Source organism: Trachinotus anak, unplaced genomic scaffold (genome assembly GCF_046630095.1).
Source record: "Trachinotus anak isolate AG129_WGS33_773 ecotype Australia unplaced genomic scaffold, CSIRO_AGI_Tana_v1 ptg000012l, whole genome shotgun sequence".
NCBI classification, from domain to species: domain Eukaryota; kingdom Metazoa; phylum Chordata; class Actinopteri; order Carangiformes; family Carangidae; genus Trachinotus; species Trachinotus anak.
In genome coordinates this window covers 13,550,978-13,574,966 of record NW_027273863.1, presented here as the reverse complement: position 1 = coordinate 13,574,966, position 23,989 = coordinate 13,550,978, and the positions used below count along the sequence as shown (strand labels likewise).

At 40.8% G+C, this 23,989-nt stretch overlaps 1 protein-coding gene across 2 annotated transcripts in view; it reads right to left on the bottom strand.

Moving 5' to 3' along the window:
* The window catches only part of tnn (tenascin N), a 33,942-nt gene that overhangs the window by 6,140 nt on the left and 3,813 nt on the right, over window positions 1–23,989 (bottom strand). Inside the window, exons 2-13 of one of the 2 annotated variants that reach the window (XM_071492127.1) lie at window positions 21,745–21,942; window positions 21,303–21,503; window positions 20,693–21,067; window positions 16,286–16,419; window positions 16,043–16,172; window positions 14,445–14,627; window positions 13,856–13,945; window positions 7,666–7,929; window positions 5,275–5,538; window positions 4,499–4,762; window positions 3,039–3,302; window positions 1,649–1,912 (exon numbers count right to left, since the gene is read on the bottom strand). In XM_071492127.1, coding sequence (XP_071348228.1) covers window positions 1,649–1,912; window positions 3,039–3,302; window positions 4,499–4,762; window positions 5,275–5,538; window positions 7,666–7,929; window positions 13,856–13,945; window positions 14,445–14,627; window positions 16,043–16,172; window positions 16,286–16,419; window positions 20,693–21,067; window positions 21,303–21,503; window positions 21,745–21,940 — 2,629 coding nt within the window. In that variant the 5' untranslated portion in view covers window positions 21,941–21,942. The remainder of the gene's footprint in view (window positions 1–1,648; window positions 1,913–3,038; window positions 3,303–4,498; window positions 4,763–5,274; window positions 5,539–7,665; window positions 7,930–13,855; window positions 13,946–14,444; window positions 14,628–16,042; window positions 16,173–16,285; window positions 16,420–20,692; window positions 21,068–21,302; window positions 21,504–21,744; window positions 21,943–23,989) is intronic. The other variant, XM_071492128.1, reaches the window with a different exon arrangement.

Genomic DNA, 23,989 nt, shown 5'->3' with positions numbered 1-23,989 from the left:
AATAATTAGCTTGGCCCAACGACACCCGCTGTAACAGTGTGAGCCGTAACCTCCCATGGCTTAAGAAATTAGAAGGAGTCTATGTCACCATGAGGTACACAATCAGCTCAAACAATCTATTATTAATTCAGAACAAGAGTCACACTTTCAGTGCTCTTCTACTAAAAATGATATGAACATCTGTTTATTTATTCAGGAGTTCTCCAGTTGTCAGTTTTACTATCACTGAAAAAATGAAACAGCTTTTCTGGGAATTGAATTGTCATCGGGGAATATAGTGTTAATTGTAAAACAATTTGTGATACCATTAGTGGAAGGCAATGCTGCTGAAAAGGTCTGCAGGACACAGACACAACTGACACATTCATGATGCTTGTTACTAGGTTCAATAAAGTCACAAATGTAATAACACACACTTTAATGTATCCCAGGTGATTTCTTTTGACAAAATGGCTTTCCTATTTGAACCATGCACTGCACTCGTCTGTAGCCAGCGATGGTTTCTAATGAGTTACGACGAGACAAGTTTGTAATCCAAAGCTTAGACATTTTCTGCCTAACTGAAAAAGATCCAGCTTTCACTTAGCACTCCCAGGTGATTTTACAGATCATCTGGCTCCAACAAAGACACCTCTGTTGTAACGCATTTGCCATGTGCTGTTGCTGCTATTTTTACCCCACATTGAGGTGCAACGCCTACCCAGTGACCTGGCCTGGCCTGTGGGAAGCATTTCCTGTCAGAGCAGGACTTTGGGTGATTGCTGGTAGTTTAGAGTAAACAGAATTTTGGCTTTGAAGGAAAATTGTTGTGTCTTAAATCAACATGTCATGAAAAATTATGGATTGCCCTTTAATGTGCATAAATCAAAAGCATTGGGATTTGTACATGATACAGGCATCCCTGAGAATCCCTGAGTATTCAAATGCTGCTTTTCAACATAAATGAAAATCATAAGATTTCTTCTTCAGCTGCAGTTACTGTAGGTCTTGCCACATTTCCTGCATCTGCACATGACACTGGTCCAAGACAGTTCTGTTTCTGCCTCTGTAGAACCAGTATTTCCCCAAATTATGGCCACATGTAGCAGACCATGACTTATCACCATTCTCAGACTACAGTCTCTGTTTTTAATAGTACTAGATCAGTAACCTGTCGGTGTATTCAGAACTTGTTACTGAAAGGCAGCTCTATGCAAAGATCACAGCATTTTTTAAATCAGTGCCACAGCTGTGGTGCTTATGGGCCCTTCACAGCTTTTAGAGGCCTACTATAGAAAAGGGGTATTTAAAAAAAACTATCCAGAATTGGGCTGCATTACTTTCTTGTTAGGCGTGTTGAGCATGTCATCTAAGTATACTTTTACCAACTTCCAGACATGCTAAAACGGTAGAGTAGAATCCTAAAGAAAACACAGTTCTGTATGTGATACAGTTTTGTTTTAGCGTGTTTCAGCTTACGTGGATGTAAAATTAATGGTTGATTACTATCAACTATCAACAGAAAGTTCAGTAGCCAACTATTGAATATAAAAATCAAACTAAGGCTCCCCTTAATTAGAGAAAACTAGTTTGCCATTTTCATATTTCAAGAGAAAAGAGAGCGTTAATGTTACCAATTGGAAATCCTGTCTGTTAATAGTGTATTAACCTGTCTCTGCTTGTGTTGAGATCTTCCTGCTGGCTTTGCTCCCTTTGAAAGCCCAGATGTAGACATTGTAGAGAACTGCAGGCCTCAGGCCAGTCAGACTGTAAGAGGTGCTGTCAGACCTGACTGGGATTTCCTCACTAGAGCCCTCAGAAGAGCTGTAGGTTAGGATGTAGCCATCAATGTCTGCCTGGACTGGATCCCATGAGACGCTGAAGCTGGACTCTGTTTCATCTCGAGCTAAGAGGTTAGCAGGAGCATCCAGTTCTAGAGGAAGATGTTAGTAGATGTTGTTAATGAACTACTAATGCAAACTGATGTACTATTTTCATTTCTCTCTGAAAAGGGAAATGAAAAAAATCAGGATGCATTTTCTACAAATGTTAGTAACATGACTGTGAGTGAATGAAGAAAAATAATGATAATATAAACATCTGGCAAATAAGAATGATCAGTATCAAACCAGGCCTGCTGCTGGGTGAACTGAGTAGCTCAGTCAGAAATGCTGAGAGTTGGGGGCAATACTTGTTAGGCAAAGAGCACATAATGATATGGATACACCATAAAAAAGTGACTCTTTGAATGTGGATCTTCTCTACTATGGGAGAGAGAGAGAGCCTGAGCTTATGCTTGATGTTAAGAGGTACTGACTAAATATTGTTGGGCTCAACTCTAGACACAGCATTTGCTTTGGAATCAGATTTATTGACTGTGGACTCTTATCACATTCAGGAGATGCTCACACATATCGGCTGTTTCATATTTGAAGATTCTGCTGGTGTGTTTTCATGTTGCAGAGAGAATTTGGATTGCTCAAAATATCTGGCCTTCTGATCTTGATGATAGTGGGTAGTATCTCTGCCTAGAATTATTTCAAGCCTCAACTCTGTTATACAAGCAGCCCCATGGGGCTGTGGTTAGAAGATGAAGAGTGCTTGTGATTGTGGGAGCCCAAAAAACTACTAGTGGGGACCCGCATTCAAGAAGGTTGTCAAAGTGAAGAATGAGTCCTTCCAGGCCTTGCATCAACCTCCTCTGCAACAGTTGTCTTACCCAATTCAGATAAGTGGGTAGCTACCCACAGGAAAGGCTGAAGTAACTTATTGGAGAAAAAGATTTCTGAGCTGCTTTGCTCCTTGTGAACCAAATAAGCAGTTGGCAAGAAGATGGATGAACTGAGGGAATGATGCTTTAAGCTACTGCTTTAAGCAAACAAGGAGACTCTGATTAGTCTACCATGTGAGAAATACATTTTTTTCTTTTGGGGTTTACAAGGGAGTTGCCTTGTTGTCTTGTCAAAACAGTTGTAATTGTGGGTACTTGAAGATTTAAAGGATTAGACATGGATGTAATGATCAGGTAATTTGGTTTTACAAAAAATGATGTTTGACACCTGTCTCTGCTTGTGTTGATATCTTCCTGCTGACTTTGTTCCCCTTGATGGCCCAGATGTACACAGTGTAGAGGACTCCCGGCCTTAGGCCAGTCAGACTGTAAGAGGTGCTCTCAGGCCCCAGTCGGATTTCTCCACTAGAGCCCTCAGAGGAGCTGTAGGTTAGGATGTAGCCATCAATGTCTGCCTGGACCGAATCCCACGAGACGCTGAAGCTGGACTCTGTTTCATCTCGAGCTAAGAGGTTAGCAGGAGCATCCAGTTCTAGAGGAAGATGTTAGTAGAGGTTGTTAATGAACTACTAATGCAAACTGATGTACTATTTTCATTTCTCTCTGAAAAGGGAAATGAAACAATTCAGAATGAATTTTCTACAAATATTAGTAATATGACTGAGGGAATGATGTAAAATGATGATAATATAAACATATTTCAAATACGTATGATAAGTATCACATGTAGAAGAGGACTCAGGCAGTATGAGGCTCCAAAGAGTTCTTTGTATATAGCATTCATCAGATCTGTGGCTACATCCAATGATTTCTGACTGGATTTGGTCTCACAACACACTGAAGATGGATTCCTTTTCTTGGGTCAAAAAGGTTAGAGGAAACACCTAGTTCTGTGTAGCAGCAACAGCTGAGACCCCTGGGAGCATGGGAGCCCATTCCTGGAACCAGGCCTGCTGCTGGGTGAACTGAGTAGCTCAGCCAGAAATGCTGAGAGTTGGAGGCAATACTTGTTAGGTAAAGAGCAAATTTTGATGATATGGATGACACCAATAAAAAAGTGATTCTTTGAATGTGGATCTTCTCTACTCTGGCAGCTGAGTGACCGAGCTAATGCTTGAGGTTGAGAGGTACTGACTGAATATTGTTGGGCTCACCTCTGGACGTAGCCTTTGCTTTGGACTCTTATCATATTCAGGACATGCTCACAAATATCAGTTGTTTCACATTTGGAGATTTGTGCAACACAGCAAAGAGTTAATTGATCTGAAGAGAACTACAATAGGTATGGAGCAGCTGGTCTTCCAGAAAAGCCAATGGAGGTGGTGTTGGTGAATTGGAAAGAACATCCATGGGTGCCTCCTTATTCTCCAGACATGACTGACTAGGAGGGGATTGCTGAGTAGTCCCAGGACATGCCGGAGGGATTATATCTCCGAGCTGCCATGGGACTGCACAGGAAGGGCTGAAGTAACTTATTGGGGAAAAAGATTTCTGAGCTGCTTTGCTCCTTGTGAACCAAATAAGCAGTTGGCAAGAAGATGGATGAACTGAGGGAATGATGCTTTAAGCTACTGCTTTAAGCAAACAAGGAGACTCTGATTAGTCTACCATGTGAGAAATACATTGCGAGTTGCCTTGTTGTCTTGTCTAAACAACTGTAATTGTGGGTACTTGAAGATTTAAAGGATTAGACATGGATTTCACGATCAGGTAATTTATGTTTGACACCTGTCTCTGCTTGTGTTGAGATCTTCCTGCTGACTTTGTTCCCCTTGATGGCCCAGATGTACACAGTGTAGAGGACTCCCGGCCTTAGGCCAGTCAGACTGTAAGAGGTGCTCTCAGGCCCCAGTCGGATTTCTCCACTAGAGCCCTCAGAGGAGCTGTAGGTTAGGATGTAGCCATCAATGTCTGCCTGGACCGAATCCCATGAGACGCTGAAGCTGGACTCTGTTTCATCTCGAGCTAAGAGGTTAGCAGGAGCATCCAGTTCTAGAGGAAGATGTTAGTAGAAGGTATTAATAAGCAAACTACATTTTACAGATGGATGACAAATTTAGTGAAAAACCTGGATAAACAAGTTGTAAAACATAATAAATACAGTTAGAAACAGTGGCTTACTCAATGGTTTGTCAAAGTGATTATTGTTACCTTTGCCACGACAAAATATAAAATATCATTATTTGTGCACCAATTGGAGATTTTCAACTGAATTTTTAGAGAGCACTCTCCTCTTCAGAGAGATCGTATTCAACCCTCCAATAGAGTGGCAGAGTATTTACCAAGGAGTACTTATGTTGGTCAGGTGGCAACACCTTACTTAAGACACCGTATGTTGTTTTCCTTCAATTTGTCAACCATCTGTGTATCATTTGATTTAATGGAGAAATATATCAGGTTATTTTGATGTCAAACCCAGGAAACGGGGTTTCCTTCAAATTTGACATTAACCAGTCAGATAAACAAGTGCTTTGGATTTGACCAGAAAGTCGCAGATCTGAGACCTGTCTCAGCTTGTGTTGAGATCTTCCTGCTGGTTTTATCCCCCTTGATGGCCCAGATGTGGACAGTGTAGACGACTCCAGGCCTCAGGCCGGTGACATTGTAAGAAGTACTGTCAGATCCCACTGGGATTTCCTCACTTGAGCCCTCAGAAGAACTGTAGGTTAGGATGTAGCCATCAATTTCTGCCTGAGTGTGATCCCAGGACACAATGAAGCTGGACTCTGTCTCATCATGGGCCAAGACGTTAGTAGGGGCATCCATCTCTGCATGAGGAGTTATGGTTAGTAGAGACTACTAAAAGACATCACTACATCCAGTGCAAACATACCAGAAACCACACAAGACTAATGCAGATCAGCAGTGTGCAGTTACCTGTTACACATAATCTGCTGTCAGTGTGTAAGAGGTTAGAAGACATCAAACTTGGACCAAACTGAGTAGAGAAGTTTGATGGTTTTTGGTCTTTTGATGAAAGCTTGAATTGCTCAGAATTGTTATTTGGGGTTTATTTTAAAAATTAAATTTAAGTAAATTTAAAACAATTGTTTCAATATGAAATATTCTAATATGAAAAAAATATCTAACAAATTTTCTGTTTCACATCCAAGTTTGATATCATATCACATTACTACTCTGTGTAAGCAGGAGTACTATGAGTATATTATGAGCTGTGTTATTTTAAAAACATGCAAACTACAGCACACAATAATTGCAAACAACAGATTATGAAATAAAAATATTGAAAAAGAATTCTGAACTACGAATGCTGTGTCTTATAATAATGCACAGCTATATCTCACAAATATATTCAGATGTCTTTTTCACCATCCCCTGCCATTATCAGAATATATCGCATGCAGAAACTTGGTAAGATTCACTCATTTGTTTACATCTGGAGAGCTCATACTGGAGGAGCAACTAGAGGCAAGTAAATGTGTATTGTGCTATAAGAATGTACATTATTATGAGTGCCTGTGAAAACGTTCAACACACAATCTGCAACAATTTTTCACAAACACCTCAGTCACTCCCTTCCCTTATTAAAATGAATTTACTGAAGTTACTCCTCCGGTGTTGATCAGAGAACACAAACACATGTAACACTGCTAACATCACTAGCTAGTGAATTGAGTTTCAAGCTTGTTCAGATATTTGCCTCCTGTTGTTTGATGTATGACTGAGGCTATTGAAGCTGACATGTGTGTTTTCCTCATCAAAAGTAACCAGGGGAAAAAAAATCTGAATCTGGATTTAAAAAAAAAAAACTAAAACAAAAAAATCTTTTAAAGATTGTATATAAAAATATAAAAAATGGAAAAAGATATTAGCTATTAATAGCAAACACAGAAACTCAAAGCAAGTAAACTGTTTATTCCCCATTTGGCTAAAAACACTGGAATACCTTAGTGGCGCACAGGAAAGACACACACACACACACACACACACACACACACACACACACACACTTTATTCCTGGCCATGTCAAGCACTTCTATTGTTGGTATTTAACAGATGCATCAATACAAATGTGAGAGCTGTTTCTTATTTTGTAACTGTCCTCAGAGTTTTGGATCCCTGCATCCAGTTGAATTTTTGAAGTAATTTGGATGAATGCGAGTTAGTGCTGAAACCTGTGCTCCTGCTGCCTTTCTTCAGAAACACAAATGCAAGCAGTCAGCCCCAGCAGCTAATCTTCACAAAAGGCAGATTAAGAGATAGCAGAGCACAGGAGAAACAACATAGCTGACTTTGTTGACCAAGCAAGATTGGCTCTTGTCAGACTTCTTACAGACATTCAGCCTCAAGCTAAACTAAACTGCCTTTCAATGAGGTGTCCAGCCTAATTATGTCAAATAGCCTTTTTTCAATGGGAGTTCAAGTTTCCCTCTTGGCAGTTAGGTAAAGAGGGGGTTAGTGTGCTAAGTGTGAAATGTCAACATTGATGATTTTTTACTTCTTGCCACCACAAAAAAGACAAGAAAATTGTGCAGAAAGCAAACACACGAAAGACCAGATGGAAATGATTGGTACATTGTACAAAGAGAATATTTGAGGTAAGAGTATCTTGCACAAAGGAGCTTAAAAAACAAACACTAGCTAAAAATCCCTCTGTTCACTGATCATAAAGATGAAAGAAAAGAACGTGTCTGGGAACACTTGAGATGTCAGAGCATCTGGGTCATTGTGGAGACAAACAGTGGATAAAAATGTTTGTTTTTACGTTTCAGGTTCACCAGCATGTTCAAAAAGATGGGCTAGTACTTTATCTTTTCTGTCTTACCTTTGCAACGTCATCACAACCTTTTAATCTTACTCTCCACCACTTACCTGCATGCAAGGATCTGGAGACACACTAAAGCTCAAATCTATCAGTCCAGTTCAAAGTTTACCTGTTTCAGCTTCCGTTGAACTCTTCCTGCTGACTTTGTCTCCCTTAAAGGCCCAGATGTAGACTGTGTGGAGAACTCCAGGCCTCAAGCCAACCAGCCTATATGAGGTGCTATCACGGCCCACAGGGATCTCTGAACTAGAGCCCCCAGCAGAGGTGTAGCTCAGCATGTAGCCCTCTATTTCTGCCTGGGCTCGATCCCATGACACCGTTGCAGTGTCCTCCGTTACCTCGGTGGTGACAAGGTTTGTTGGAGCATCAATGTCTGAAGAGGAGACGAAAGAAGAGATAAGAAAGAACAAGCAACAACCAGAAAAACTACTTCCACACTACTAGTATTAGAACTTATAGAGAGTAATAATCTTCATGACCACAAGAATTTTGGACAATTGAAACCACAGGTCATTGTAGATATTTGACCAAATGACTAATGCTGTACTTACTGAAAGGACTGATCCCATTGCTTTTCTGGGGATGACAGTCTCAACAAAACACTAATACTTTTTTGCTTAAACTGTATCAGGCAGTGGTGGCATAGTATGACAATAGTATGGGCTTTATAGTATGAGAGGGGTTTTAGTTTGGACTCTTGCTGTCAACAGCCACAACTGCATTGAAGTGATGGGAGTGGAAAAAGCAGATGAGTAAAGAGCAGAACCAGTGACAGCAGCATGTGGTCGGGGAGAGTAAGCAGTAGTCTGCAGAAGCGTTTGGCAGGAAGGAATCACGGAACTCTTTGAAGAAATGTTACTGTTTTTTTTCCTCTTTCTATCAGCTGACAGAGAGGGTATGTGACACGCAAAACTTTTCTAATTCTAAATTTACACAAGCTTGTTATCCAGAGTTTTGTTTTCTTTTGTACACACATAAAAGATGACAAACGAATCAAAGAAGGACTTGTGCTCTGGCTCAGAGAAGGAGCTCTGCAACGCTCTTCAAAAGAACATCACAAGCAACTCAGGAATCCTGTCCACTGAACTCCACAGGAGGAGCCACAAAGAGAAGAAGACACAGGAGCAGAGCAGAACACAGACCGTCTGTTCGCAAAGTCAGCGGGTCTGAGAAATCACAGGAGACGTCTGGTGGACGCAGGTGGAGCAGTTGGTGGCGCATGTGTGTGAATGGGTGTTAGTCTCTGTGGAGGCAATCTCAATGAAAGTGAAGAGAGAGCGCAACAAAGAGAGGGACGGAGACGGAAAATAAGAGACGGAGTCACAGAGACACAGTAAGACAGACACAGAGGAAGTGAGGGGAAATGTAAAAGCAATCATCATTTAGGATTATTCCTCTGTGGCCGCCGAGGTCAGCCTTGTGTCAGTGCGCAGTCTGCATCATGAAAACTGATTGATGATGCATCCAGGAGAAGAAAAGAACTATGCAACTGTATTACTCCATAATCCCCTCTTTGTCTCTCCTCGCTTCACCCGCTGTCAATCCTCTGTCCTTGTGGCTGCTCTGCTCGACAGTCTGTCATGAGCTTAAGCACTGAAAAAATTTATAATAGCTCCATTTTATTAGGATTGAGTGTTTTCTCCAAGGCCTAAGGATGAGAGGTCATTCAGTAGTCGAAGTACCATGAGCAATGCCAAGTAGGCTCAAAATGCTCACTTAGTAGCTCATTCATGTAGAAGCACACATTTATATAAACGCACGCATTTACAAGAATGTACATGTCCACCACAGCGGAGGATGTAGGCATGCATCTTAATGTTTGGTCCAGTTTCTTTGAAAACTACACGGGTAACTATCAAAATTGCTCTGTCTCTCGATAAGAAAAACAAAAATCAATGGGAATTACTTTCAGTTTCTTTATCTCACTGAATGTTCACACAGACTGTGCGAGCTTTTACGACTAATAATCACAAAGTTTCACACTAGAACTGTGAATTGATGGATTATAAACTAACGAGACCCCAGACACAAAGAAAGGTCCCCCCTCCTGCATAGAAGCACGACCCCCAGATTGAAAGAGATATTGTTTGTGGTCATTATGGTTCTCTTTGTGGTTGTTTTGTGATTCATTTGGCGACATTTTTCAGGAGAAGCCCAGGGGCCTGCGGGGTCAGGGGGCCCAGTGAGTGCCCAGCAGGCCTGCTCAGTAATCCATCCATTGAACTGTGTGATAATGACTTAACAGACCAATGGGCAGCATGCGGCTATCAGATAGATTGTTTTTGCATTTTGTCATTTGGCAGCAACTGGGCAGGAGCTCTCACACACTCTAGTAGTAATCTTCTTTCAGTGACACTAGCAGTGGCTTTTAGACTGTATTTCTAATCATCATATACCCTAAAACATCTGCAGGGCCGTTATGTCTATAAAGTTCCTAGAAATAGCCTGCACACGAGAGACTGAAGACAGCACTGCACTGAGAGAGGATGAAAAACAGCAGCAGACCTTTCAGTCCTCTGGAGAACAACCCTTGATACATTTTACTATAAACATTGTTTTTTTTATCCTTTGCTACAGAGTTTAAAGAAGAGTAACGCTGTAAATTTTCAACTTTTATTGTATAGTTTTTGTTTGTGATATATAGCCCAAAATGATGACTCAAGCAAGTGAGTTTTGACCTGAAAGCCCGAAAGAACCCTGAAAGTTGAAAGCATTTGACAGTTTGAAGAAGAGTCTACAAATTGTCTTGAATTGTTGTTAGAACCATCTGACTAAAGCTTATATTCAACTATGCTTTGTTCTCCTTTAGAGCACAGGTTTCCTTCTCCCTCTCTGGAGTTATGTTGTTATCCTGCTGAACAAAGAAGTGCTGTTCTCTTTGTTCTCACAAGCTATATAGATTTGCTGGCTGACAATTTCTATATATTATCAGAACTATTTTTCCAAGCACTGCTACTTTCTGAGGGAGCCTGCATCTGCTCTGAAGTTACAGCCCGTGATAGATTGAGTTACTCCGGATGCTCTACCCCACTAGCTACTTAGCGACAGTGGTTACCGGGCTATACAACACGAGCTGTGGCTTTGTCCATTTGGAAAAAGCTTATCCATTATGTGTGGCATGTGTCAGCAAAGGCAGCGACCACAAGCCGCATAGTAAGAGGCCGTCTTTCATCATTAACAGCCTCACAGCTTCTCAAAATCAGTGTATGTTGGAAGCCATACATCCATGTATGTGTGTGGATGGAGCCGAGGGAAAGTATGTGTCAATAGGGTACCATTCTTTTAGAAACTACAGTGTGTCATGTGTATATTATGAGGTGGAGTCTCCTGGCTACTACAGACTTTTTATGTTTCCCCTACAGTCTATACATACTGTAAACAGCTCATAATTCTTTATGACACAAATGATTTGTTTATTTGTCCACATCTAGAGGTACAGCAGCACATGATATAGATGATGTAAAACCTCCTTTTAGCCATTATAAACCATCCTGTCATTAATCACCCATTGTTCACACACACACTTGATAATAGAGCCAATAGAGCTCTTTCTCACTAGACTGCTGTAATGAACAGATAAAGTGCAGTTACAGATACAATGTGGGTTTGAGTTTGATCATTGTTTAAACCTTCTCTTTTCACATTTTCACTTTTAAACTTCTGGCATCTTCTGTACAGAGCTGGCTCAAAAACTTCTGATATACAAGCCCAAGCAGACAGGGTACTCCCACTGGACCACATCAGGTGCTATAGTCTGTCTAGATAATATAAAGTCCCAACATTCATTCTCTCTGCCTAAGTCAAGCCCATCTGCTTTTGGTTATATTGGCCTTGGTGGTGACTTTGAATCTAAACCAGCAGAAGCAGCCGTGGTAGGTTGTGTTAATACGCCTTATAATCTTTCAGCAGGATTGTGAGTATGAAACATCTGCTCCATAGAGATTGCTTTGATTCCGGCATTTTTCATAAATGTTAGCTGTGATTTAATAAATTAGATTTACAAATATATTTTGCCCATATATGCTTCAAGTCCAGCATGACATACCACAGGCTACAGGAAGATGATTCATGAGGCCACACTGGATGCACACATGAAAACCAGCCATAAATATCAAATATAAAGATCAATAACTACATAAATCATATATTCATATCCAGCACCATTCAAGGCATTTTCAAAAGTTTGTTTTCAGCCTTGGAGTCATCTTGCACAGACAAGATAAATACATTTCCATGAATCTATTTTTGTGTTTATTTGTCATTTTTCAGTGGGTGGTTAACAAGTAATAAATTCTTTTTTTTTGTTTGTTTTTGTTTTTTTGTTTTTGTTAAAAAGCGATTTCCTGAATGTTGTGTTATCCGGCTGATAAGAAAGGAAAGGAGTTTAATTCACAAATTAGTGGGATTTGGAGAAATATTTTCCCTTTCATAAATCAGAGGAGGGTAAGGGTATGGAACCACAGTATAATTAAGAATATGCCAACTGTGAACTGTGAAAGAAATTCAGATGCAGAAAAAAAAAATTAATTGAAGACAGATGGTAAAAGTGAAGAGGAAATGCAGGGAAATCTTCCTAAAATGGAGTATCTATAATGGAAGAAGTCAGTTATTGCCCCTGAGGACAAAGATCAGTTTCATATAACAGTAGCTCAACAGCAATGCATTATGTGCTGCTACATAATGTCACTGATATTGCCTCTTTGTGACCCATTATTTTAACATCCTGCCTTATTCTTGCTCTTGATTACCATATAAATATCTTGAATTCCTATTATATCCTTATTGTCCCTGTGTTGTGCCATTATTCCTGCTCATTTTTGCTGTAACCACAGCACCTACTGCCCTCTTTTTTCTTTATTGCTGTTGCTCTGTTTTCTGTGTGTTTTCCATATTTTCCCCTTCTGTTCCTTTTTATCTTTCAACACGTATAAACCACGCCGGCCTAGGGCAACCAGCATGTTGGGTGAGATAGTAGGGGACCCCGCTCTCTGTTGCATCACGTCAGTCATCATGACACCAACACATCCTTGCCAGCAAGTAGAGCGGAGGACTATTCTCCTCTAAGCCTTTTCATGCTACACCTAAAATGAAGGATTGTAGCTACTGGAGTGGAGACAAACCACTGTCTGGCTGGTGTAGATTAGCACTTTCACACACACACACACACACACTCACACAGACGCACACACACACACACTTGCAATTAGGTGGCACACTCACAAAGGAAAAAAGATTAGCAATGACAGGGGCCCTTGAGTACCTTACCGGCTTCAAAAGAAGAGAGGTGAGTCTTGAAAATACCTCGCTAACACTGATGACTAAAAGCCATTAAATTGGCTGCCTCGGGGTCTAAAAATGAAGAGCCATCAACCTGGAGACTGCTTTTGAACTGAGTGAGCTGAGAGTGAAGGTGAAGCAGGAAAGAAAGGAAGGGCACAAGAGAGAGAAAAGTAGAAAATAACAAAGCACAAATGAGCAGAATAATGGGAGTAACTGAAGGTCCTGTGTGCCATCGTGGACCATTTGTCAATCACTCAAATAATAACTTTAAAGTGAACACCAGCTGTAGTGAAGACTAGGGAAACTGTATAATGAATTCCTCCTCACGTTTTAAAACCAGATAGTCCACAGTTAGACCAGATACGTAGAACTGGATGCCACAGGGGTGAAAATCTAACATTACCAGATGGCCTCTGTAAATCTCGGACCCACTCACCCCAACCATCAGGGAGCATCTTGTAATCGTCACACCGTCCATATCATGTTTCCCCTCGGTGACCATGCTCACCACAGCCGTTAGAAACTGTCCAGATTATTAGGCTGTAAATTCCAGCCCTTTAAACCTGTAATTGTGCGTCTTGCTGGCTGTGTTCATCATGCTATTATCATTGGCTGTGTGTGGAATGTAATACCAGTATCATACGGGAAGTCAGTATTGCGTGTGACAGATTATGTGTTTTTCCTATTAGCATCCAACCACTGGTGAATTATAGATGGCTTGACAAGAGCGAAGAGCTGCCTCTGATGCTGCACCCAATTCAAAACTAAGTGGAATATGGGTACCTTTGTTTCTGTAATGTCTTTCACTTCCACAAGTGGCTGATCTATCATCCTAAGTGTTCATTTTAAGTGTCAGCCACATCGAGACACAGCTAGCTGTAGCACAAATGCAGTCTCAATGCAATTTTGGCATGGCAGTATTCCATTTAAGGAAAACTGGGCCCATTTTGTGCTCATGGTTTAATAACTTCATCATATTCAGTTAAGCAACTCATGAATGCTGATGTGCTGACACTGACCTGTGACACCAGTGACAGAGGACTGCTTCCCCTCAGTTGTTCCTTTGATGGCCTGCACTGAGATCATATACTCTGTTCCTGGATACAGACCTGCACAAAGACACGTTCATTAAACTCTAAAAATGTTACAAAGTGCTCTCCGTACTATTATAGTGCTCTGCACAAGTGGTACCCAAACTTTAGGTGAATCTGAAGGGTAATATTTTAAGAAGCCAAAATGGTTGAGAACAACTGCTCTCTGATTTACAAGCGCATGTGTGATCTAATTTAATGTGACAAATATATGATGCAATATTCTGTTTTTTAATGGATTTGCATTATATGATTTTATTTCGTACTTAAATATATGGATAATTTGACATAATCTAGGTGGATTTACAAATACATATTGCATATTTATGCCTGTGTATATTTACTGAATGTGGGCAAGTAATGACATCAAAAGTTAGTGCTTCACAATAAAATATTTACCATGAAGTATCAAACAGGATGGTAACAAACAGTAGAATAACAAAATATGGGCTTCGGGGAATTTTAAGGATATTTATGTCTTATGTGCAAATTGTGTTCACTCTGTTACAAGACCTACCCACAATAGTGTGTTTGGTGCGTGCCTCCTGGCTCCTCAGTATGCTCAGCTCCTTTTCCTGTCCTTCTGGGTCAGTGTGTGTGAGCCTGAAGTGATCCACTTCAGCTGGTGGGTTCTTCCAGTCCACCTGGATAGAGACTTCTGTCTGGCCAAGAACTCGGATATCATCAATAGCTGAGACATCTGGGAAGGATACAAGTGTTGGACAACAAGGAGCATTAAACTGTGAAAGCCTGCATTACAGCCCCAGTAATCACGAGCATCTGCCCTGTTCTGCTCCCACATGTCCTTGATCACCCACATGTCCTCCCACAAGGCCATGGATCACTTCCACCCAGAAATCTGACCTCTCTGGGGCGGGGGCCAAGGAGGAATTTCCCTTTTGGCCATTTAGAAAATATCATAACCAAACTGGATGTTTGTATTTTGTCCTATTTTAAAATTATAGTCACCTCCTGAACAATTTTTTTTCTTTATACTACCACATGGATAACACTTTCACTAAAATGTTAGGGAAAGTGCACATTAAAGTTTACAGACTTTAATTGTAAACGTGAACACCAGCAGAGAATGACTCTCAGTCTGATCATGTCAGCTGTTGTGTTTCCTACTGGAAAAAGAAAAACATTCAATTAAATCCTTATTTAAAGTGAATCATCATTTGAAGTTGAAAAATACCAGTGAAACAACTGCCTCATGCTGTGCACTCCTCACACAACCATAAGCCAGATGATGGTGTGTTTTCTCTTGCCTGTGCGAGAATACCATGCTGTGTGAGATTTTCCATGGCTAACCAGGCTAACCATACATTAGAGTCAAACTCCCCCTCTGTCTGTCTGTCTGTCTCTCTCACGCCCACCAATTCTGTCAAGTAATCTCTTTCTCTTCACATCTGTACCCTGCCACATCTGTGAGCAAGTTGGATTTCCATTAAACACATCCGTGGACTCATTTCCTTGTAATTACCTTAAAATGTAATGGTGAACAAAACCAGTGCTTAATGAAACACTTAGTAATGACATCATTCAGCCTGCTCATTGCTTTTTAGCATCACATTTGCGTAAAAGATGTATGTCTTTAAATAGGTACTGGAAAAAAAACTCTCCTCATACACAAATTACTGCAAAGTGGAATAGACTGTTCATCCATGTGGACATGTGAGTGGCAAAGTAAATCAATGAATGTAACTGTCCAAATATGCAAAGTCAGTGTTGGAATTTTGTGGCAATTTGTCACCTCACACTTGTCCATCCACTTGCCTCAGACTAACCTCTTCCTCTACCTCCTTCTGCTAAACATTTAGGAGCTTAACATTTCAGCGTTTTCATGCCTCATCACGCGTGTACTTACATTTGACCTCAAATGTGACCATTTAATCCACAGAAAGTCTAACTAAATCCCCCAGACCTGCAGGCTATACCTGGCTTCCACAAGTCTTTAATAGGTCACACCTGTCCTTGCTCTAAAAAACACTGACACATTTAAAGGCGACGTGCTGCACCCAGCCTTATTCTCCTATTCCACACAATGCTCATTTAGTCAAATGTTTAACTAGTTAATGATGTTTTTCAGGTCTGATCACAGCTACTGGTGCTCACCTGTGGTAGCCTCAATCTTGTCTGCTTCACTTTGGATTTCTTTGATGACTGCATACACCTTGACAATGTAGGTGACCCCAGGAATCAGTCCTGTGATGAGGTAGGAGTTCTCTGTATTGGGAATGCGAACCTAGGACACAACAAGTCGTAATGAAGATGTTTAAAAAATGTGGGTCTAGGCTATATCCTTTATTTGACATATGACCAAAATATGACCAAAAAAAAAAACACAAAAAAAACTACCTGCTCCAAGGAACTCTCATCATATTTTGGATGATATGTCAGAATGTAATGCTCTGCCCCACGAACAGACTCCCACTCAACCAGTAGAGACACATCAGTCACCTGGACCAACCGCAGACCCTGAGGGCCGAAGACTGAGAGAGAGAGAGAGAGAGAGAGAGAGAGAGAAAGGTAGATGCAGAGAGAGAGACACAGAATGAATTTTCAGTCAGGGTTGCAGAACATTTAAATATAATGTTTTATTACTTAAATTGCATCCTTGACCGTTTCCTTCTCTCAGGCTTATGAAGTTATGTAATCGTACATGATCACATACATTTTTGCCAAAGATATATTAGTTTTGGTTATTGCACATTAGAGATTTTTTTTTTTGGCTTAATTCTTCTCATTTTTGGAAATGGGTGGTGGTAAATTGTTAAAAAAAAACGTGATTGGGCACAGGTCACTGACCACACCCATCAGTGACCACATCCATCAATGAAAGCATACCATACAGTTTTAGATAGATTTCAGAAGTTATCAGCAGTTACTCAGATCAGTATAACATGGAGATCAGCTTGTACTGAGTTGAAACTTGCTTATGATACAGCACGTAATACATCTCAATGAACAATGTTTTAGTTGTTAAAAAGTTAAAATTGTTTAAAGTTATTATTATCTATTTACATAACTTGAATAAATCAAAAGCAGGTTGCACAAGTCTGGTCCTATTTGTTGTGTTTATTGCTCAAACACTTCTGGCTACATTTCCACTGCACAGGAGCTCAGAACTCTCTGTTTCTAAATTATTTAAACTCCAACAATGAAAAGAGACTTGGTGTTTATTGTATTGTGATGGATTGCATAACTCTAGCAGGTTTCAAGTTTAAAGTGAACTAAAATGACTGAAACCAATGGCTGCTTGGAAGCTTAAGCCTTTCTTCTTTTTCACCTGCCTGTCCCTCTTATACCATTGGAGACAGGTCATGAAACAGGCAAACACAATGCACATTCTGAGGATTGAGATTTCTTCACAAAACTGAGCTGGAAATAATTGGGAAAAAAATATTGCTTTTCAGTGGTTACCCAAAGCCAAAGTGCTACAGTGGAGATGATGGAAAAAATATGGTAAGGGGGTGAGAAGGTATATTACTATGGGGGTGTACAATAACAAAAACGGCAGCCAAAAGACAGAAGACAGCAAGTCAGCAGTGTTGGGGAGTGAGGCTTTACACAAACAAGAAGAACTTTCTGTGGGCGCGAAGGACTGAAATAAATGGTAGATGGTGAATTAAGAGAAGTAAAGCATGGTACCCTGAGATGTAAGCCTATTTCCAGGGGAAAACTGTGAAACAGTTGGTGGAGGAGTCAGCCATAACTTTGTAAGGGAAGGATTTTACATCAGGATAAGACACTGTTCCACACGGCAAAGACAGGAAGTTTAATGTTTTTCCTCAAATGTAAAAGTCCTTTTCCATCTAGCATCACTGAATATCCCCTGGTTGCTACTTGAGGCACGACAATCAACAATCTTTACCCTCAGAATATATTTCAGAAGCGCTAAGGGCGAATAAATTAACATATTAAGGTTGGAAAAAGTACAGGCTAAAAGTGATTTGTGTCTTCTTTGAAAATAAGTGAAATGCCATTTGAAGAAGGAAAATATGACTGAAACAACATAAAAAGATTGTAAATCTGCAGTGAATGAGCACGAAGGAAGTATCAGTGTTAACGCTGTTCTGGACCAGTGAAATGAGAATTCAATCAAGTTACCCTATTACCTTTTTTTCCCCGTTTATAAATATTTTCAATGGGTTATTTTCACATGGTACTCAAAAAAAATGGCCAAATATGGTTTTGAGTTGAAAAATCCAAAGGGCATGGTATGTTGAACACAACCTCTTTATATGCTCCCATAAATGAAAGGAGACAATTTTGAGACAGTCAAAGAGAGTACAATAAGGACGTCAAAAGAAAAGCACCTGCAATGTGTTGATTTAGCTCCAAAGAAGTTACTGTATTCATTATATCCAGATTACCTCATTAGATGTGGTTGCTAAATGTTCCTCTTTTTCCCTACAGCCTAAAGGATTGAGAAGAATTTAAGCTAAGAACATATTTTCTTTGATATGGCACCCCTGATTCTCTAAACCACATTACATCTGCCTTTGACAGTGGAGATAAGAAACTAATATTGAAGCTATATCACATTGGAATGCTACCGCACCACGCTGGATGTACAGTCTCTCTAAAGGAATACTTTGAGAGTCGTGTTGCCGTCGTCACCCAGGGAGCAGACTGACATCCATCATCCAGGTGTTGAAATGGAAGGTAGCCACAAAAAACAAAGAACGTCTCGACTGTTTTGCTCTTGTGCTCCTCTTCTCCTGCTGCTTATTACCACTATTATTACTAACACCTAAAATCAACACAATATGTATTTTTTTTTCTTACCTCCCACTTTCCCTCCCTCCCTGACTTTTCCTCTGACACGGTGCCACTGTTGATGTTGGACTCCATTCAACAGCACCTACACACGAAGCTGCAGATCTGTCTCAACTATTCTCTGCCTCTGCAGAGCAAAACACAGCTTGAAGAAACTCAATCGCCATCAAGGGTTTGACATAGCTGACCTGCTACTGTGAAGACTAAACCATTTACGCTCTATTCGAGTTTCTAAAACTTTGGTTCAGGACCTGAAGTTGGCCGTGGATCCACACATAGTCAATGTTAAAAATCCTCTGCTTTACAGTACGAGAATAGAAACAATGAGAATAGATGTACGTTGTTATATGGAGGGGAAAATTTTAAAGCTACTTCTGCAGTTTTGACATTCACCTGCAGCTGAATATTCTGGATTTCTTTAGAAACTGCCACAGTCTGAAAGTGTGAACTCAGTGAATTAAACTGTCCATGCCTGGCAGCTGCTGCTCACCTTTCTGCTCGCCTGGCCTTAAATTGCCATAAAATGCAATTTTGTACTCGGCTCCTGAGGCAGTACAGTAATAGTGGCTTGGCAAGCAGTGCATTTAGCAGGAAAGATGACGATTCTTCTATGGGGTCAAAACTTGATGGAGCCCCGAAAGACTGATGGTTGTTCTTTTATTCCCGTGGTATTATGTGGCCTGATGTCATAAGTTGTCCAGAGGCCAAAGCTGCCAGTGGTCATGGGGTCAGCACACTGAAAGGGCCCCATCAGCTGCTATATCTGAAATAACTGTTGGAGAGATGCTTTGAATTCCACAGAGGTAGGTCACTATGGCCATGGTGAAAACTGCCATAACTTAAGTTTCAGTCAGAGACATCTTGTGTCAATGAACTGACCATTTGTTGAAAATAGTTAGATTTAGTGGGTAAGACTTCTCTTTGAGGGAGCTTTTATAGTTCAAGCAGCAATAAGGACTCTGTTGCTGGTCACTGAAATTATTACATATTAGAAAAGTCAACAGTACCAAAAATCACAAAACATAAAAAAGGAGTTTGGGGTTGTGAAGAAAGCTGCAACTGAGAGTGTTGTTAGTAGGTTGGCTTCTAAGATTCTTGCTAAGATACAATGCAACCATATCCCATAATGAACCGTTCATCTCGCCCCACTCTTTTTGATTTGCAATGGTACAAGATACTTCGCTAGCAAGCTTTTCATTTCAGCTGGTGCTGAGTTGTTGCCATGGGGTACCAGCGAAGCCAGAGTGACAACTGTCAGCCCACTGTTTAAATATGTGTAAATATGGAGTGGTGTTTCCCTTCTTGCTAGTGTATTAGCCATTACCTCGTCAGCTACAGTACTTCACCATGCAAGTACTCTCTACATCAGAAATAGAGATGGGAATTACAGTTCTTTGAAGGGAGCTGGATCTTGTGGCTCTATTTTGGCTCGAGACCAACCCTATAAATGTCTGTCCCTGACTGACTGTCTGACTGGCTGATGTAATTACACCATTGTTGTTTTTTTAAGTGGCAGCAAAGATTGTTAACCTTGCTCTCAATTATATTTTTGATTTGCAAACATTGCATTTTGCTGTAGCATTGCTTTTATTGCTGAAGTGCACCCAAATGCTCCTGCACTTTGGAGTTTGGCTAATTTTTTTCCCAAGCACATCCACCTCTTGTGACTGGCTGGTTCTCACTATTCATGTTCTGGGGAGTGTATTTAGTGCCGGCAGCAAAATTTGGGCACAATGATAAACAGAACCGCTCTCAAGTATGATTGAGAGGAATTGAGAGGAATCGGTTAATTCGTGAATGTAACACCACTAATCATCAAGCTTTTAGTACCATCTATATCACGAGGAAGTATAAATGCTGTGCCATTTTCTGGTGTTACCAGGACTTTAAGCTAACTGAGATATAGCCATTCATTACTGAGTTATTATGCATGAAATGAAAATACTCCATTATATTTGTATTGTTCAGAATTTGAATACTTACCTAATGAACAGTCCTCCCCATAAAAACCTTCATCACAGATGCACTGGCCGTCAACACACTGGCCGTTACCGATGCAGTCATTAGGACACTTCTGGATGCTGCAGTCCTCGCCGGTGAAGTGTGGGAAACACACACATTTTCCATCCACACAGTGTCCCTTGTCGTTGCAATTGTCTGGACACATCAGCTGGCTACAGTCATCTCCTGTGTAGCCCTGATGGCACACACACTTCCCATCCACACATCGGCCGTTGTCATTGCACTCATCTGGGCAGGAGGACACTGAGCAATCTGGACCTTCCCATCCTGGGTTGCAGAGGCAGCTGCAGGTGTCGTGTTGGTAGGTACCATGGCCACTACAGCTGGTGTCTACACCTTGAGCAAGAGAAGGGTGAAAAAGGTCACACTGTATGCTTGATATATAATTTATAGGTATAAGACAGATTTGTGGTTTGTAAGGGCACTGCTTGCAAACCTCTTCACTTACTCTTTATTGATTAGATTCCTCCACATATGAACACTACTGTAAAATAACTGGCTAATGTTCTCTGGGTCAAGAGTTGACATCTCAGGTCAGCCACCTAACTATTTAGGTTGTAACAGAGCTTACCTGCAGCACCACCTCCTCCACAACAGCCCTGAGTACACTGGGTCTTTAAGTAGTTGACTTCTTCTTCCAGCCCATTGACTCTGTACAACAAAGACTTGAAACTTTCAGACACCTCACAGTCGCACTTGGGCGTCTGCAGCCTGATGTTGTGTCTGAAGATGATGTCGTTCTCTCCATTTGTAGTGGTCTCTGTCTGCAGACCTGTGGAAAAGGGCCAAATTCAACTTTTCATTCGCCAAATATACTGTAATGGTAACAGATTTAAGTACAACATTAATCTCGAGTGGAGACGTCAACATGAAATACTATATCTATACACTACAGTTCCCTGCCTGTATACATAGAAAACACATACACATACTCATGTTCCCGCTTGTGTCTATAAATATTCTTAGCTGCATTCTCTCTGTCTACCCCTCATTTTTATTTTGATTCTAATGACCTGCTTCGTCCTGGGTTGGCAGGCGTTCTAGTTTACAACTGGAGCTCCCTGGGATGTCGATTTTATAGACGTTGCTGAAGGTGACTCCCTGCTCTGGGGCTGAGGGGTCTGGGTGGTTGTCGGCCAAGCTGAAGTGTGAGATGGTGCAGAGCAGGGCCATCAGGCACAGGGCCCTGCACAGGAGTCTAGTGGTCATGGCTGGAGGACAACATAAGAGCAGATTGTTACATTAGCATGAGGCTAGTTTCAAATTTAGCGGTAAGTGTGCAGGTAATCGTACCAGCATATTTACCAAAATGTGGGGGCGTTTGTTTAAGTAAAGTTGTTTTTACCCTAGAAAGCATCAATAAGAACAAAACATAACCCCTTGCGTTTGACTGTAATTGCACATCAAATTCACTTCCAAGAGTTTTACACAGTAACATGGAACCATGCCTCATATGGAGCTGAAAAAATATAATCCATCTGTTTAGTGTAAGTACATGCATTTTCTTTAAAGATTGTATCTTTTGCATTGCAAGTGTAACAGACGACTGAAACTATAGATGTTTGTCGTCATGGCTGGCTGGACTTCAGTCTCTGGCTGAAAGAGGGTCACGTTTGTACTTTCCAGTCAGAGTTTTACAGAGAATGAGGACAGATATACAGTCTGGATGGTACATAAGTTACATTAGATCCATTGGGGCACGCTGCTGTATATTTAATTTCAGGAAACCTGAACCATTATGTCACTGTGGTGTGGGTGAGTGTGTGTGTGTGTTTGAGTATGTGTGTGTCTTACGCCCTCATTCCACAGTATGGCAGCAGAAAGTGAGCAGTCATCACTTTGCCAGAGATCCTTTTGCTCTAAACCATAAATTGTGCTCAGTCAGGCGTTTCAGAGCTTCAGAAACCTGTCCTCGGTGATGATGTCATTGTGTCTAATGACAGTGATGTCATGTGAATATAAAACCTCACAGCGGCTTCCCCAGGGAACCCAAATTACATGCTTTCAAAATAGCATGCCCATCTTAACCTTCTGAAGCCTTTTTTTGGACTTGGTCTGAATTTAACTTTCTGGTGTAAAAGTTTAAATAGCGGCAGAGGGAACTTCTGATCTAACTGTGCTGAGCTTGTGTGGTCTATGGAAACACAAAACCTCTAATAGAGCAACTGAAAGCTCAGCAATAAAGGGTTGGGGGACCCACTGTGGTGCTTCACAACTGGAAAACTGCATAGCAACATACAGTAGCCTACATGCTTAAATAAATTTGTTGGATTAGTTTGAAACGATAAAGGATGATACTATGGAACATCCATGCACTACAAAACCCCAAGTACTGCACATATTAACCACAGAAAACAGAACTCTCTTCCTTAACCTTGTTTCAGTGTTTTAGCTGGACTTTACATAGGAACTATAAAAGTTGAATAAACTAGTAGTTTGGTACTTTTGTTATTCTGATGTTTGCTAGCTGGTTGCAGCTTTGAAGAGGAGAAACAGACCATCTGGAAAACCCTGTAATCAAAACACTGAGTGTCAAAGACTCAAACAGATGGAAAAACAGAAAATTTCCAGAGACAGAAACAGATCTAAAAAACCCCACAGGACATGGTGTGGGCATAGGCCAAAACATTAAAATGTCCACAAGTGGACCTAAGACCTGCCAACCCTCCAGCCACCATGATGATACCATTATCAGATTAACAAAGATTCTGAGTAGTGAACCTAAATAGGTGAGAATACTTGACCTTTTGAGTGGTACGGGAAAGTCTTATGTACTTTCAATAACTCAGGTGGAAAGCTACTTCACTTACTCAATTGGACACAGTTTGTTTTCAGTTAAATAAGAGTTTGGCTTATGAATCTTACTTCTGATGATTTACACAGGATGTAACTCAAGTAGCTCTGTGATTCGACATGCTCCAGTTGTTTCTAAGGGAGACAAATAGACATGTAATTACCATAACCTGTTTCTAACTAGTCCAAATACAATATGCTTGACCTTGTTTGGTTATTTTAGCTGTCTGTTTGGTGGCTGCTATTCCAAAGCTTGAGGTTGGAGACTGATGCCTGTGCAAGAAATCCACGCTATGACATCACAGGGAAATTGCTTTTTTGACCCTGTGTGGTGGCCAAAACTTAGACTTCAGTGGGTGTTTTATCAATGGCCAAGATTTGGGAGGGAAAACCATAGATGAAGTAAAAGAGACATTAAGAGAAGCTGATGGAGAGAGACAAATGGAAAGTGAAGGAAGTAGAAAG